This window comes from Lontra canadensis, unplaced genomic scaffold, assembly GCF_010015895.1.
Source record: "Lontra canadensis isolate GAN:19392208 unplaced genomic scaffold, GSC_riverotter_1.0 scaffold76, whole genome shotgun sequence".
Taxonomy (NCBI): Eukaryota; Metazoa; Chordata; class Mammalia; order Carnivora; family Mustelidae; genus Lontra; species Lontra canadensis.
The window spans coordinates 5,722,055-5,737,903 of record NW_022631070.1 but is presented as its reverse complement, the minus strand read 5'-3'; the positions used below and the strand labels follow the sequence as shown (position 1 = coordinate 5,737,903).

The following is a 15,849-nucleotide window of genomic DNA, read 5'->3' as shown; positions in this document are numbered from 1 at the left end:
AACCAACAGCCTTAAATTAGCTTTTAATTCCAAGTATTTTCCAAGGTCACAGGAACTTAAACATTTGGATTTCTATCTTTCTGAATTTTATAATTGTAAAAGATTTTATGTATTTGTGAGACAGCGTGAGTGAGAGATCACAAGTGGTGGGTGGGTAGAGGGGCTCAATCCCAGGACCCCGGGATCATGACCTGAGCCAAAGAAGACGCTTAACCAACTGAGCCACCCAGGCGCCCTATCTTTCTGAGTTTTAGAATGCCCAGTTTTTACAAGTTCTTGCCTTTAAACTAGAGCTCTTTTATAAATTAACTTTAGCAATATCACACAAACAAGATAAAATCTTAAAGGCCCAAGTTCCAAAAATCTCCCTTTTACAAAACCCAATTGCAAGATGGTATTGTCTAATTTATGGATTTGTTAGTTGGTCATTTCTCTCCAGAGTCTAATGACTATTGTGGCCAAGCAGTGTTGCCAAAAGTGTTTGCCCAGTTTTGGAGAATGGTCCAGAAGGTTGCATGTGGGAGAATCAAAGAGTCATTTCCCAGTTTCCAAGTAGAATGTGTCTGGTTTTACTCAAAGATATCAAAAGCTATAGCAACGGACAAACCAAACTAAGCCAAGAGTGACTCTGTGACCATTGGTTCCTCCCTGGAAGTCAGGGCGGGGAGTTGCGGAGGGAGGAGGTTGCTTCACGGGCTGAACCAAACAGCTTCCTTGCCAGCCTTTTCTGAAGCAAGAAAGGAGGCTAAGAGGCAGCTGAACAGGAGGAAGAAATCTAAGAGCCAAACCAAATGGGAGGAAGAAATGAGCTCTTGTGCCATCAGCTAGGTACTCACCAAGAGACGTCTGCCCCAATCGAACCCCAAAACTGTTTCCTGCCACAGGAGTTAAATTAAGCCCTGAAGGTTGGCCGCACCCAAGCAGAAAGGGGCTCCAGGGACAGACCCTGTGACAGCCCAGGCTGCCGGCTGGGACTGACGACAGGCCCTCAGGAAGGAGCCCCTGGCTGGCTCACCGGATCTAAAGCCGAACCGAGCTCGTCTGCCCAGAGCACAGCGAAGACTGAGACATCAAGTATGATCAAGTTTATGCCACAAGGAAAGGGTTTGTTGGGGGCAAGCCTCAGATCCACCTCCCGGAAGGAGGAGAGTCAGACAAATTGAAGGGCGCATGAAGAGAGCCTGGGTAAAGAGTTGCAGCCATGTTTCTGAGTCCTGTTAAGACCTTGGCTGCCATGCTCTGTGCTGTGTAGGACACCAGGATGTCCGCCCTTCTCACTCAGTGCTCTGACAAGCGCACGGGGGAGTTTTCCAGAGGCCACGGGACATGTGTGACCACAGGCCGAACACAGAAGCAGTTGTCTTCCAGCAAGCCAGACATGGAAGCAATGTTACTCTTCCAAGTCTTTTTTTTTCTGAAAATACAGTCGTTTTTGATAAAAACGTTAACATGTGATAGGTTTAATTGTTATAAAGAAGAGTAAGCGTTTTAGTTCTAAGATTCGTGAGTTGTCCTATTGTATGTCTGTTGTCATTGATCTTGGGAGAGGTCCTCTCTGCCTCTCGGACACGAATGCGGTTCCTTCCCCAGATAGGGAAGTTCGCAGCCATGATTTGCTCAACTATGTCTTCTAGACCCCTCTCTCTCTCTGTGTGCACCCCCTCAGGGATCCCAATAATTCAGACATTGGAATGTTTCATGGCATCATTTATCTCTCTCAGTCTGATCTCTTGGGCTTTAAGCTGTTTTTCCCATGCCTCCTCGGTTTCCTTCTTTCTGTCATCTTCTGTCTCACTAATTTGTTCTTCTGCCTCCTTTACCCTGGCAGTATCTAGTTTAGACTGCATTTCGTTGATACCATTTTTAAGTTCGGCCTGATTTGATCTCATTTCTGCCCTTAGAGACTCTGTATTGTCACTAATATTTTTCTCAAGTCTAAAGATCAGCTTCATAATTGCTACTCTAAAGTCTACCTCTTACATCTTGCTTATATCCATATCCCCTTAGGTCTGTGTCAGAGGCCTCTTCTCTATTGAGGGGTGGTTGAGGGGATGTACACATGTGAAAGTATTAACCACTACCCAAGCAAGATACACCTGTTTTATAGGGAGAAGATAGTCACAAATGACACTACAGATAAAGGGCTGATACCCAAGATCTGTAAAGAACTTCTCAAACTCAGCACCCAAAAAACAAGTCAAAAAATGGTCAGATGATATGAGCAGACACTTCTCCAAAGAACACATACAAATGGCTAACAGACACATGAAAAAAATGTTCATCATCACTAGCCATCAGAAAGATTCGAATCAAAACCACATTGAGATACCACCTTACACCAGTTAGAATGGCCAAAATCAACAAGACAGGAAACAACATGTTTAGGGAGGATGTGGAGAAAGGGGAACCCTCTTACACTGTTGGTGGGAATGCAAGTTGGTGCAGCCACTTTGGAAAACAGTGTGGAGATTCCTTAAGAAATTAAAAATAGAGCTTCCCTATGACTCTGTAATTGCACTGCTGGGTATTTACCCCAAAGATACAGATGTAGTGAAAAGAGGGGTCACGTGCACCCCAGTGTTCAGAGCAGCAGTGTCCCCAATAGCCATACTGGAAGTAGCTAAGATGCCCTCAACAGACAAATGGCTAAAGAAGATATGGTCCGTATATACAATGGAATATTATGCAACCATCAGAAAAGATGAATACCCACCATCTGCATCAACATGGATGGAACTGGAGGGGATTGTGCCGAGTGAAAGAAGTCAAGTAGAGAAAGGCAATTATCATATGGTTTCAGTTATATGTGGAACATAAGGAATAGCACGGAGGACATTAGGAGAAGGAAGGGAGAACTGAAGGGGAAATTGGAGGGGGAGATGAACCACGAGAGACTGGACTCCAGGAAAGAATCTGAGGGTTTCAGAGGGGAGGGGGAGGGGGGGATGAGGTACCTGGTAATGGGTATTAAGTAGGGCACATGTTGTAATGACTACTGGATGTTATACACACACAATGAATCATGGAACACTACATCAGAAACTAGTGGTCTGCTACTGTATGGTGACTAACATAACGATAAAAGAAGAAAAGCATTCTAGAATTTCTTGGCTTAAATTTTTTTTTTTTAAGATTTTATTTACTTATTTGACAGAGATCACAAGTAGGCAGAGAGGCAGGCAGAGAGAGAGGAGGAAGCAGGGTTGCCGCTGAGCAGAAAGCCCGATGTGGGGCTCGATCCCAGTACCCTGAGATCATGACCTAAGCTGAAGGCGGAGGTTTTAACCCACTGAGCCACCCAGGCGCCCCTTTCTTATGTAGTAAATAGTAACAGATCAGACTCACGTAAACAAACCTCCTTTGGAACCTGTCATGTTTAGTAGTGTCAAGAGGTTCCAAGACCAATGTGTTTGAGAACCACTGCTTTGGAGCTGTGCTTTTCCAAGTGTTGGAATGGTCGCAAGCCATTCGTGATTTATGAAACGAATTTAGTGGGCTATGACAAGTTTTTTAAAAAGCGAGGTAGAAATAAAATCTGAAAGAGAAAGACTACACTGCACTTAAGGTTAAATACTGTTTTATGAAACCGTTCTTTTAGTCTTTGATGTACACACGTACGTGTGTATAGAATTGTAACGCTAAGTGAATTTCTTGGTGTGCGTTGTGCTCAGAAAGTTTGTAAACGCAGAAACCCTTGCATGTGTGGGTGGGAAGCTGTGTACAAGCATGTTTGTCGCTGCCTTGTGGACAGTAATTTGGAAACAACCTTAGTGTCTGCTCGGAGGGAATGGTTGAATCAGACGTGAAAAGAGCAGTGCGGTCCTACCCGGTGTGGCACTTCCGTGAACTACATGGGAAGCAGCCCAAAGTATAACATTTATGTCAACAAATACCTATAAAATGATACCTAGCCTTCTGGGTTGTATGTGTAAACTTAAAGCCCTTCTAGGATGGATCAAAAAGGATGCACACCAAATTCACAGCATTGGCTACCCCGGGGGAGGGGAGTAGAGACGACAGAGAAAGGGGATTGCAGCAGAACCCGTCGTCCTATTTTGGAAGGATTTCCTGGTTTCATTGTCCCTCGGTTATTGGTGGGAACACGAGTGTTTGTGTATTTTCTGTTATGTTCTGCAGCGGGCAGACAGATCCTGTAAGAGAGAAAGCCACACCAGTCCAGATACTGGATACAGGTTTTGCCACAATTAGATCAATAGCCCGTTGTGATCCAGAAAACAGGAAATCATAATTCCTCGGTCAGCAGATATTTGTGGTTTTACTTGTCTGCCACAACTGTGTTAAATTCCGGGCACAGCAGACCAGACACTGGTCCCTGTGCCTCCGGCTTTTCTGGTCTGGGAGGTTGTTTGCGTTTGGCTTGGTGTTCCCCGCTTGCCGGGCCCTGAGCACTTCGCGTGTGTGAGTGTCTCCTCTTCCCGACAGTCAGACCAACCGGGCGCTGCTGCCGCGTCTGACACGTGAAGAGATTGAGGCTCGAAGAGGCCAAGCGTTCGCTCACTCGCTTAGCCACAAGCCCGGGAGGAGGGGTCAGGCTGGTCCACGTGGGCACATCTTTTAAGGCCGCCTGTTTCAGCTCGCCTGGCTTGAAAAGGCGTATGCAGATGATTTTTAATGGTTCTGGGACAGCTGGGCGTGAGATGAAAATCCAGATGCAGTCCTGAAATATCATTATTTCCTGTTTGCCCATTAAGCCCTTTTTTTTAAACTGCCCATTCTGTCAAGACTCCGGCCGAGCCGCTCTAAGCATCCTGTCTTGCTGACGGCCTCACCGCAGGGGACAGCCAAAGAGCTGAGGGCACTTGGACAGTCGGTGCTTGTTTCCCGTGAGGACTCTGCCATGTCCAAACAGCGTTTTCTGCTCCGGCACCGGCGGAGTTTCCGAGCTGAGTGCGGTGGAGACTGGCGGTGACCCTCTTCCCCCTTTGTGCGCAGGAGTACTTCCTACAGGCAGAGCTGACCAGTGCCGTTTTGAAGACCGGAGTGGTGCGCTGCTGCGTGGGGCAGTGCAACAACGCCATCCCCGTGGACACCGTGCTCACCATGAGGAAGCTCCCCATCACTTACGTATGTGGTCTCAGCAGCCTGGGCTTTCTGTCGCGTTCGATTTGGTCATGGGCGTCTTCTTAGGTGCGAGCATGGCCTGGCAGGTCGGGCTGTGGCCCGGCGCTTACAGGACCACGGTTTCCCTGGAGGGCCCGCTCCAGTTCTCCTTGGCTCTCCTCCCTGTGCCTCGATCGATTCAGGTTGCTACCCCCCGGGAATCTGATAGAGTCAAGTTGACCCTAGATGGCCGTGTTGCATGTCTGCAAACATCAAAACGCTAATGCTTTGTCTCTTGGGCGAGAGTCCCTGCTGTCTGATCGTCCCCCTGACCTCTTTTTCTTCCCCCTCCCTGCAGAGCAACAGGAAGGAAAACAAGGGAGGCTATCTCTGCCACTCGTGTGCGGAGCAGCGCATCGGGCCCTTGGCCTTCTTGACGGCCTCCCCCGAGCAGGTGCACGCCATGGAACGCACCGTCGAGAACATCGTGCTTCCCAGACACGAAGCCCTGCTCTTCCTGGTCTTCTGACAGCCGAGAGGCGCTTTCTCCCTAGTACCGAATGCCTTGTGTGGACTCGAGTTGCCTGAAGAAAGCCCGTGTGGGGTAGGGTCGTCACTCGCCTGGGACTCTGAATTCACGCACAGAGCATCTTCGGAGGAGGACGAAGCCGACGAGAGCTGGACGTGCCGTTTCTCCATTCCCTGTAGGTAGCCAGTTTCCGCTGCCCCTGCTCTGTGCACATCAGGCTGGGGGCGCGGGGGATGTTCTTTTGATAAAAAAAAAAACATTTTATGTATTTAAACTTTTATTACAAGGTTTCAATTAAACAGGCACTATAGCACTGGCGTACCTCTGTGTGACCCCTGGCCGCAGCCCTGTGGTTTTTGAACCTTCTCCGACTTTCTCTCTTTCCTGCTCACTCTTTCCCACACTGGGTCCCTGCTCACATGGCGCACCAAGCAGAGTGTGAGACTTCATGGCTGGGCCATGAGTGACGGATGGAAACACAAGGGACTTTTGTGCCGTAGGGAATCACACATGAAGAGACATAGCGTGTGCCTTCCTCGTTACATGGGGGGCACAGTCTCAATGGGGAAGCAACATAGTACACGAAATGACAAGTGCAGAGTGACAGTAGCCAGACTTCTGTGTTTCCCAGCCGTAGAACTGGGGATCAGAAATGCTTGATGGAGAAGTGGAGCTGTCTGGCCCCTGTTGTGGGGGGGTCCCTAGGGAGAGATGGGGGCTTGGTACCTGGTTCTCTGCCCCGGGATGCCAGGCGGATGTAGTAAGACAATTCTTACAGAAACCGATGACAGAACTGCCATCGTCCAGATGTACATGGATCTGGTATTTCTACGTTTTTGCCACACAGCACGTCAGGGACGCAGATGGCAGGTGGGGGAGTTGGCGCAGCATTGCCCACAGAGCTCGGCACATCTAGGCCCTGAGCCCACCAAGCAGCGTCCAGGAGCGGGCCTCGTAGCTCCCGTTGTCACAGCCTCCCCTTAGCCTCCTCCGGCAGCCTGGTGGAGCTCAGAGTGCTGGCCGGTGAGTAGAGCAGCGCTGTCGGGGGTGCCAGGGGTGCTCTCAGGGGCGAAGGCCGAGTTCAGGTCTGCGCATCGAGGAGCGAGGAGCGTTCACACGATGGGAGTCTGAAGGTGGACGTGGGAGACTTTAATGGCAGTGGGACGGGGCTGTTTCATCCGCTCGGCCAGGATTCCTGGCCTCGCCTTACGTAATGCTCAGTGGATGACCCAGAGTAAGAGAGAGAGTGGAAGGAATGTGAATCTGGGTTGGTCACAGTTTTCACTGTCCTTCCAAAGCGGGCGTGGGGGGAGGGGTAGTAAGCAAGGGTTCACCCACGTGTTTTCTGGAAATGAAGTTGTGCTGCCAGAGGGGAAGCCGTGCATTTGCTGGAGAAGTCATCAGGTCTCCGAACCGTCCTGGACCGCTGGCTCTGGGGCACATGCTGTGTGTGGCCCCGCTCCCGGGGACCGCAAGCGCGATGGTAGCGGAGGTGAACCGGGTGCGGGGGGAGGGCTGCATCGGCGCCAGGGATGGCCGGGCGTGCTGAGCCCCAGGGCAGGTCGGAGGGCTGCCCCATGGCAGTGATGCTGGAGCTGTGTTTACCAACAGGACAGGCAGCTAGTTGGCAGTTCAAGACTGGGAAGCTTTTCGAGGAGGAAGGGACAGCAGGAAGGACAAAAGGATGGCACGGCCAGAGCACAGGGTCAGGACTAGCATTTTGGTACTAGTTTTAAAAAATAACAAAATCTAGGACCGGTAATACTGGTAATTTCATTTTTCAAGTGTTAAGATTTTTTTTTTTTTTTTGAGAGCATGCCTGAGTGTGGTGGGGCAGAGGGAAGGGGAGAGGGAATCTTGGTTTTTAAATTTTTTAAAAGATTTTATTTATTTATTTGATAGAGATCACAAGTAGGCAGAGAGGCAGGTAGAGAGAGAGGAGGAAGCAGGCTCCCCGCTGAGCAGAGAGCCTGATGCGGGGCTCGATCCCAGGACCCTGAGATCATGACCTGAGCTGAAGGCAGAGGCTTAACCCACTGAGCCACCCAGGCGCCCTGGGGAGAGGAGATCTTAAGCAGACTCCCTCCTGACTGTGGAGTCCCATTAAGGGTCTTGATCTCATGACCTTGAGATTGTGACCTGAGCCGAAATCAAGAGTCAGACGCTCAAGCGACTGTGCCACCCAGGCACTTCTCAAGTGTTAAGAATTTTTTAAAAAAGGAGTGAAGCTAAATATTTGGTGTGTTTCAAATAGAAAAAGAATTTTTACATGGCAGTAAAAATATAAGTTTAAAAAATACGTTAAATATCCATCATCATTTTAATAGGAGCGATTGGATGAGAAAAATAAATGCATTACTCAAAAACATAAACACCACATGAAAATGAAAATACATTCAGTCTCTTTAAAAGTGGAGTCTTTAAAATAAGAGGCTTTCATGATTTTATTGAGTTGTGGATGGTTTTTTGTGGTCTTTTTTTTTTTTTTTTGGACCCACAATAACTGGGTAAAGAGTAAGAATATTTTTTTTTGGCTTATTAATTTTTTGTTAATTTCTCTTATTTGATACTCAGGGGAGATCTTTCTGACTTTTTTAAGAATCTTCAGTCTGTTATTAGCCAGCTCTAGCTTTTCGTTTCACAGAAAGCTTCAGATTCGTCTCCACTTTCTCTGTGTTGATCGTGTACGTGTAGAGATTCTGATGTAGTTGCGGATATAAACACGAATGCTGTCATGTGTGGAAGGTACTTGAATAAAATAAAAATTATTCTTGCACTATAAGTATCAAAATACCTCAGCGTATCCTAGCCTGGGCGTTAATTTGTTCCTTCTCATAATTACTCTCAAGACATATATCAGATTTTAAATTTCTAAGAAGATAATGAGGTGATGGTATTGGGGTAACTTATAATACTTCTTGATAGGTGTTTTCAAATATCGCATCATACCAACAGCTGGACGTGCCTGTGAAGGTGTGAGGCCGTGGGACGTGCTTGGGTCAAGAGGAGAGTGTGTATGGCTGGGGTCCGGTGCGCGCACAGTAGCCACGGGCTCTCAGGGGACCAGGCCGGCCATCCAGGGCCTCAAACAGCAGGCCAGGGCATCTGAGTGTGATTTGGAAAAATTCTGGGGAATCACTGAAGATTTTAAGACCCCAGATTGTCTTTTGAGGAAGAGAGCATGGCAGTTGTAGATGGGAGGACGTTGTACAAAGGTCAGGCAGATTAAGGTGTTAGACACTCACCACGGGGGTTGTTGCTGGACTGGGGGAACTGCAGTGGACGGTTAGGAGCGCTGGCGACTAGACAAGTGGTTCTCGGAGTGTGGTCCCAGATGAGCAGCGCCGACGTCACCTGGGAACTTGTCAAAACCCAGATTCTCAGCCTGGATCGCACACTGACATCGAGGCCCAGCCGTTGGTGCTTGACAAGCCCCACGAGCGATCCCGTGGCACGTGAAAATTTTGAGAACTCTTGTTCCTGATGTTAAGAAGGTAGAACCACCGGGACCGTGAAAGTGCTGAGATGAGAGTGGACAGTGACAGGGTCTCAGCGGGACCCCCGGTCGTGTGGCTTGTCGGTCACAGGGTCTGCGTGGGGCTTCTGTCATCTGGCTTCTCGCAGGGTAGGTGCGGGCACCGTCCACGGAGGCAGACCAGGGGAGATTTCATAGACTTGTGAACGCAGGGATGACCTCAGTATTTCGCATGTTGAATTTGGGGTGTCAGTGTGGCGTGTTGAATTTGGGGCGCTTAATTCCAAGTAGATTTGCCCTGGAGGTTATTGGGGAAACGCATCCATACTTCAGCGCGCCGCTTCAGGCTGCAAATAGAGGTCGTAGGGTTGCGAGTATGTAAGCGGCGGTTAAGGTCGTTCAGTTTAAGGGTCTTGTGCTTTTTCCAGCGGAAAAACAGGAATGAGAAGAGCAGAGGCGTAAGAAGGTGCCGGAAGCCCAGACTTGGGGTGAGGTAAGGGAGAGGATTTGTGAAGCCAGTGACAACGGATTCCCGGAGATCGAGTTGCCACTGAGGAGGAGAGGAAGGCGCTTAAACGGAAGTGGTCGTCAGCACCCAAGTCAAGTGAGGGTGGAACGGTGTTCGTCTCTTGGACGCTCTGAACCGGTTGGCGCCGGTTCAGTGAGGCCAGAAGCCAGTGGGTGGTCGGGGGTGGGTGGGGGACTCCAGGTGACTGGGTGGACAAAACATGTCTTCTGAAGCCCCACGAAAGTGGCAGTAAAAGGCTATATTTTAAAGGCATAAACCTGTAAGGGCAAAGAAAACAAAAAAGGAGGTAAAATTATAAAATTTTATAAAAGTTATAAAATTTTGGAAGTTGGAAAGAGGTTAAGTGAGTGGTAACTGACTTAGCTCATCGAGTAAATGGAATCCTAAGCCCAGGAACGGTCAGAAGATGTGGGGACTGATGGGGACTGATGGCGCTGGGTTTTTCTGGAAGAAGAATATAAAGGTGGAGCAAAAACCAGGAAGACTGGTAGAAAAGTTTATTTAAAAGTTTATTTAAGTTCGCCTGGGTGGCTCAGGCGGTTAAGCGTCTGCCTTCGTCTCAGATCATGATCTCAGGGTCCTGGGATCGAGTCCTGTGTGGGGCTCCCTGCTCAGCACGGAGTCTGCTTCTCCCTCTCCTTCTCCTTCTCCCCCTGCTCATGCTGTCTCTCAAATAATAAAAAGTCTTTTAAAAAAGAATTTCTAAAAGCCAGCTAAGGAGCGCCTGGGTGGCTCAGTTGGTTAAGTGTCCAACTCTTGATCTCAGCCCAGGTCTTGATCTCAGCTCAGGTCTTGATCTCAGGGTCATGAGTTAGAGCCCTGTCTTGGGCTCTACGCTGGGAATGGAGCCTAGTTTTAAAAAAAGAAGAAGAAGAAAAGGAAAAGAATTAAAAATCGTTTAAGTCCTCAGATTTCTGGGAAGCTTTTCATGCTTGACCGTAGCAGAAGACCAGAGGCTTCACCTCTGGGTGGACTGTTGTCACGTAAGAGACTCGGAGTAGCTGAGGGCAGGTCCAGAGTGAAAACAAGGCCGTTGATGCCTCACTGTGCTGGGGTGGCTATAGCAGGAGGCCATGGCTGGGAGGCTCATGAACAGATGTGTATTCCTCAGGGTTCTGGAGGCTGGAGGTCCGAGATAAAGGTGTCAGCAGATCCCAGGTCTGGTGATATCCTGCTTCTTGGTTCATAGACATCCATCTTCTTGCTGTGCCCTCATCTGGTGGGAGGAGCAAGGGCGCTTTCCGGGGTCTCTTATAAATACTAACCCCGTTCGTGAGGGCCCCACCATCATGACCTAATGACCTCCCAGAGGCCCCAGCTCCTGATACCATCCCTTTGGGGTTAGAATCTCAACATACGAAGTTTATACATACACGAAAACATGCACGTGCGGGCACACCTAGGCTCTGTGGGAGGGGGCCGGTTCCTTCGCTGGGGCATGTAACCCGCTTGAGCAGAGATGCCGACAGTGACATCAGGGCTCCCTAAGGACATTGGCCAGCCAGATTACCCAGTGCCAAGAGCTTACGGTCTTCAAACCACCCAAGTCCTCAGATTTTCAAACACATTTTTAGTGTCTCTCTTTTTTATAGTAATAAACCAAGACTTGCCAAACATCTGAAAATTTGTAAGGTGAAGGTTGGATTCGGTTTGTTTTGATATCCAACCTACATATCAAAACAAACCGAATCAGCTTGGAGAAAACAGCATATGCAGGGAAAAGGAACCAGCTAAATTTCTTAAGTGTATTCAGAGAATAAAAGAAGACAGTGCGTCCATGAAACAATAGGCTCAAGATATATACACACAGACATCTGTGAATATTTGAACATCATTGAAAGTAAAAAAACCCAATAGAATTGTTGGAAAGATAGAGAAAATATCCAGAAAGCAGAGCAAAAACAAACTGAAAAAACAGGAAATGTAAGAACCAATGTAAGCAGTTGAGTGTCTGAATAATAGAAGTTTCAGGAAGAAAGAGACAGGTTGGGAAATTTTTAAAAAAATCATCAAAATTGCCCGCAGCCAAATACACGAGTTTCCAGATTCACGTGCTCAGTAAATGGTCGCCAAAATGGATGAAAACAGACCTACAGTGAGTTTGTTATAGTGAGATTTTAGGAACAGCAGAGGCAAAGATCCTCCAAGCTCCCAGAAAGAAAAAAGTCATCTGTAAATCAAATGTCTTCCGATTCCATGGCCAGCAGCACGTGGAGCTCGCCCTGCAGAGCTGACGGGAAATGATATCCAGCGCAGAATTCTGAACCGAGCCAAATGAGCAGTAGCATAAGGGCGCGTTGGCATAGACATTTTGTCTACCAAGAAGCTTCTAGAGGATTGAATTGTACAAAGTCAAGAGCAAACCAAGCAGGAGGAGAGCTCCTTTCCAGGAAACAAGCCATCGGAGGCGGAAGGGAGCAGAGGGCACCCCTCCTGTTCTGGAACCTTGGGAAGTATTTCACAGAAACGGGCAGTGTTCAGGCTGGAGTTGGTGATAAACACCCTGAAAACTAAACCTGTGGGGCAGGGGGACAAGGACATGATTAACTCTCTAATAATTAAAGCAGCAGGTTGTGTAGACTGGAATAAGGAATGCAGGTAGTTTACTGCCTCGCCAGTTGTGCACGGGTGTGTTTGCGTAGGCTTCCTCACCTTGGCGCAGGGTCTAAGGGGGGAAATGTGGGTTCAGAGGGGGTTGTGTTTGACCTTCAGCTTCCGTTGTAGGACGTTGGCTACCATGCCTGGAACGGAGAAATGGAAGTAGATGTCACTAAGAGCGTATCTAGAGATACAGGACACACACCAAACATCAGCTCAAAGATTCTCAAACAGCGTACTCCCCGCGGGGGGTGCCTTTCGCGAAAGGTCTCTCATGTTGCGATTGGCATGGACTCTGCCCGTATGACAGACCTTTAGAGTAGGGGTGGGAAGTGAAAACCAGACACTGTGCACATAGACGAGGCTCCAGTGAACGTGGGGAGGACGGTGGATGGGGGTGACGTGGCATCAGGGGAGGTCGTCTCAAAAGTGCAAAACACATGAGCATGCCTCCGTGTTGGGTGCGAGATAGCAGAGAGGCTGGTGGAGGGAGGACCCAGGCGAGGGGCGGCTGGTGGGGATGGCGGGGAGGGCGGGGTTGGAGGGAGACAGGAAAGCCCCTCTAATGGCTAAGGAGGAAGTTTCAGGTGCTGTCACTTAGTTATTTTAGCATGTTTGTAGTGAAGTCGCCATGCAGGTCCCCCAGAGAGTGTGGAATGTTTGAGGCTGATGTGAGGGGACACGTGGAGGCGGACAGCACAGGCTCGACCTCAACACCACGCTTCTAGTGGCTGTGTACCCTTCCCCCAGCTGCCTGCACGACAGCAGAGAAGGCCAACGGTTAGACCCACACACAGTTACTAGGCCCTGAACACACCAGTACCAGGGCCTGGGGCAGGGGCGGGGGGGGGGGGGGGCTACCCCTGCCGGGAAAGCCCCGTCCGCAGCCTCTGTGGCAGGCCCTGCTGTCCTGTGGTGGGACCGGTCTGCCTCTGGGCCTGCCACCTGCATCGGAAGGGGCTTGGACGCCCCTGGAGACCCCTTGCTGTCTGATGCTTTTCCTCCAGCCGGGTCTTTGCCACCCGTCCTTCCTAGCCCCCCTGCCCCGCTGGGCTTGAGGAATGCGGGGTACACCGGGGGACTGCGAGCCGACTGCTTTGCATTGCCAGCGAATGGGTGCGGTAAAGCCGGCCCCAAATGAGGTGGCCGGAGTCCCTCCAGACCTTGCCCCCGACAGATGAAGACCTCACCTGAGGTCTCTCAATAAAGGCCTTCCCTTTAGGCTGCAAGGGCCTCTGGAGGGAGCTGCCTTCCTCCCTGGGCTGCTTAATTGTGGATTCTCCAAGTGAGCCCGGTGGTGTTGGCCCCCACATTCCCCACCACCCGTGGTTCCATGTGTTTCCCGTTCCTAGTGGTTTGGACTGAGAGGTGGAGAGAGAAGAGTTTCAACCCTAACTGCCTCGGCCTGCTGACTCCATGGGACGGTTTGGTTCTGTCTCAAACATCCAAAGGCCGCTCTTGATTTCCTCCCCTGCCCGGCTGGCTCCTCCCCTCGCCCTTTCCCACGTCAGGAAAGAACCAACGCACAAATCCTTTTGACCTGACCTCCCATGAATCTCGAGTCCCTGCATCTCTCTCCATCATCCGCGCTCTTGAACCGGCGCTCCCGTCTGGCCCGGCCTGTGGCCGCTCTGTGCTTTTGCCGGTTCATCTTCTACCATCCACGAAGGAAGCACACAGTGTCTTCTTGAAATGAAGGCGAAGTTTTGTCAGCCTCCTGCTTAAAATCCCCCAGGGCTTCTTTCAAACTTGCACCTCGGGCAGAAGAGACGTCTGGTCTACCTTCAACCGAAGCTCATGTTCTAAGGGCCTTACTGAAGGCCAGAGAAGTAGCCAACACAGTATCAGCACCCCAGTTTCGTGTTCCTTTCCTAAATGTCCAGCTCAGTGGTTCTGGATCTTTTTAAGTCATCACTTTCCTCACAGTATGTTTTCCTAATCTGGACCCCCAGTAAAACAGGTGACATTTTCATCCGTTGCTTTATGACCACATGACAGAGGGGCCCTGGCTTCCTAGCCGAAAGTAGTAGGGACCTTACCAGCTGCCCTCTGTTCTACTGCCTCTGCTTAGGGTCTGTTAGGATGTCTCCCATTTTCTCTTAACAAATTCAGTATCAGATTTTGTATCACTTTTTTGGCCATAACCCAAAACACAAACTCCAAAGGGCATTGAACGATAAACGCTATGATTTTCCCTAGGAGTGCAGAGGGGGACAGACTGTAGGACGGTGACGGAAGCCGCTCGGCACTGCTGTGGAGAAGCTGGGTTCTTTTGCCTCTGCCCTTTGCCCCGGCTGACTTCCCTGCTACAGGCTGTTTGCAGAAGTTTGGGGCAGGGCATCCAGACGCGCAGTGGCAGTGAGAAGCCCGTCTTCTGTGGCTCTTAAGAGCCAGGACACTTTCCTAGAAGCTTCCCCACCTCCATGGTGACAGTTGGGTCATCCGTCCATTCCTAAGCCAGGCGCTGGTGAGGGCATGGGTTCAGTTAGTCAGGGTCTCCTTTCCTGGAGCTTGGGTTGTCCACTTCCTCTGATGTGCATGGCTGCGTGGAAGAGAAGAAACAGCCAAGTGTTGGGACTTGTTTGAGAAGGAAGGGGAGGGGTAGGTAGCCGCTGGTGGCCAGTTCTCCAGTATATAAACAGATCTCATTTTGGAAATGCCTCCTACACAGTAGACACACTTAGGACTTCATGTCCCTTACGCCATGGGGTTGTGGTTCCCCCAACAAAGCTGGAGAAGCAGGTAGTAGAAGGCTCCAGACTGGTGGGCCCAGGCCACTGTGCTCGACAGCACGTAGATCAGAGCTTGGGCTCCACCTCGCGTGCCATCTCCAAACCCACGGTATTTGCACTGCCCCCATGGGAACCCTTGGAACAATGACTCTGCAAATAAACAAAAAACAACTGCATTTCTTAGGAACTGAGTGCACAGAAGGCTTTCAGATGTTCTTAGCCGTGACATTCTTCACACATGACTCCTAATTCAAGAGCGAGGCAGCTCTAATTAGTCGGGACTCAGGGCAGCAACTAGAGATCCTTCTCAGCTCCCCACCCTGGATAGCACCCAAGGCGCTTCTGGGAGCAAAGGCTTCTCGGAACACGCTGGCAACATGGACAGCCACGTACAGCCAGGCGGCCCCGGACCACTGGGTGCAGAGCCACTTGCGTGCCTTCTAGATCCCCTTTCTCTCAAAGGGGATTTTGAAGATGACACACTTCTTTTGTACTTTGTGCTTTTGGTCCTCTGCCCAAGGACTGAAGAAAGAGCCCTGGGAAGGTTACCATCTCGGTTCGTGGTGATGGCATCTAACGGGCTGTTGGTTGGAGCCAGGGATGTGGCAGAAGACTCTAGGTCCAGTCCCTGTGAGACCGTTGCTCTTGAAGTCTCGCTCATTTTGGTCTGTTTGACATGCAGTTACCAAGCAGTCATGCTGGGGCCCCAGCTCACAGGCTGCCATCTGCCTTACTCTCCTGTCCGTGTCCTTGCCTCTGTCATTGTCCCTTGGAGAACCCTCCCTGCCTGTTTCTGTTTGCTTCGATCTCAGCCATGCTTCTTCGTAAGTCCCACCACATCAGAAAGGACTCCCCACATATCTAGGCCGTTTAGTGGTTTCTTCCCTCCTTTCCCGGACTTCTGCGACATTCCTTTGTTCATGAC

At 49.9% G+C, this 15,849-nt stretch overlaps 1 protein-coding gene across 4 annotated transcripts in view; it reads left to right on the top strand.

Annotated features, from left to right (window-relative positions):
- The window catches only part of FBH1 (F-box DNA helicase 1), a 48,041-nt gene extending 42,130 nt beyond the window's left edge, over positions 1 to 5,911 (top strand). For all 4 annotated transcript variants that reach the window (XM_032881653.1, XM_032881651.1, XM_032881654.1 and 1 more), the window contains 2 exons: positions 4,954 to 5,085; positions 5,420 to 5,911. In XM_032881653.1, the coding sequence (XP_032737544.1) occupies positions 4,954 to 5,085; positions 5,420 to 5,590 (303 nt within the window). In that variant the 3' untranslated portion in view covers positions 5,591 to 5,911. The remainder of the gene's footprint in view (positions 1 to 4,953; positions 5,086 to 5,419) is intronic.
- Positions 5,912 to 15,849: the final 9,938 nt, after the last annotated feature.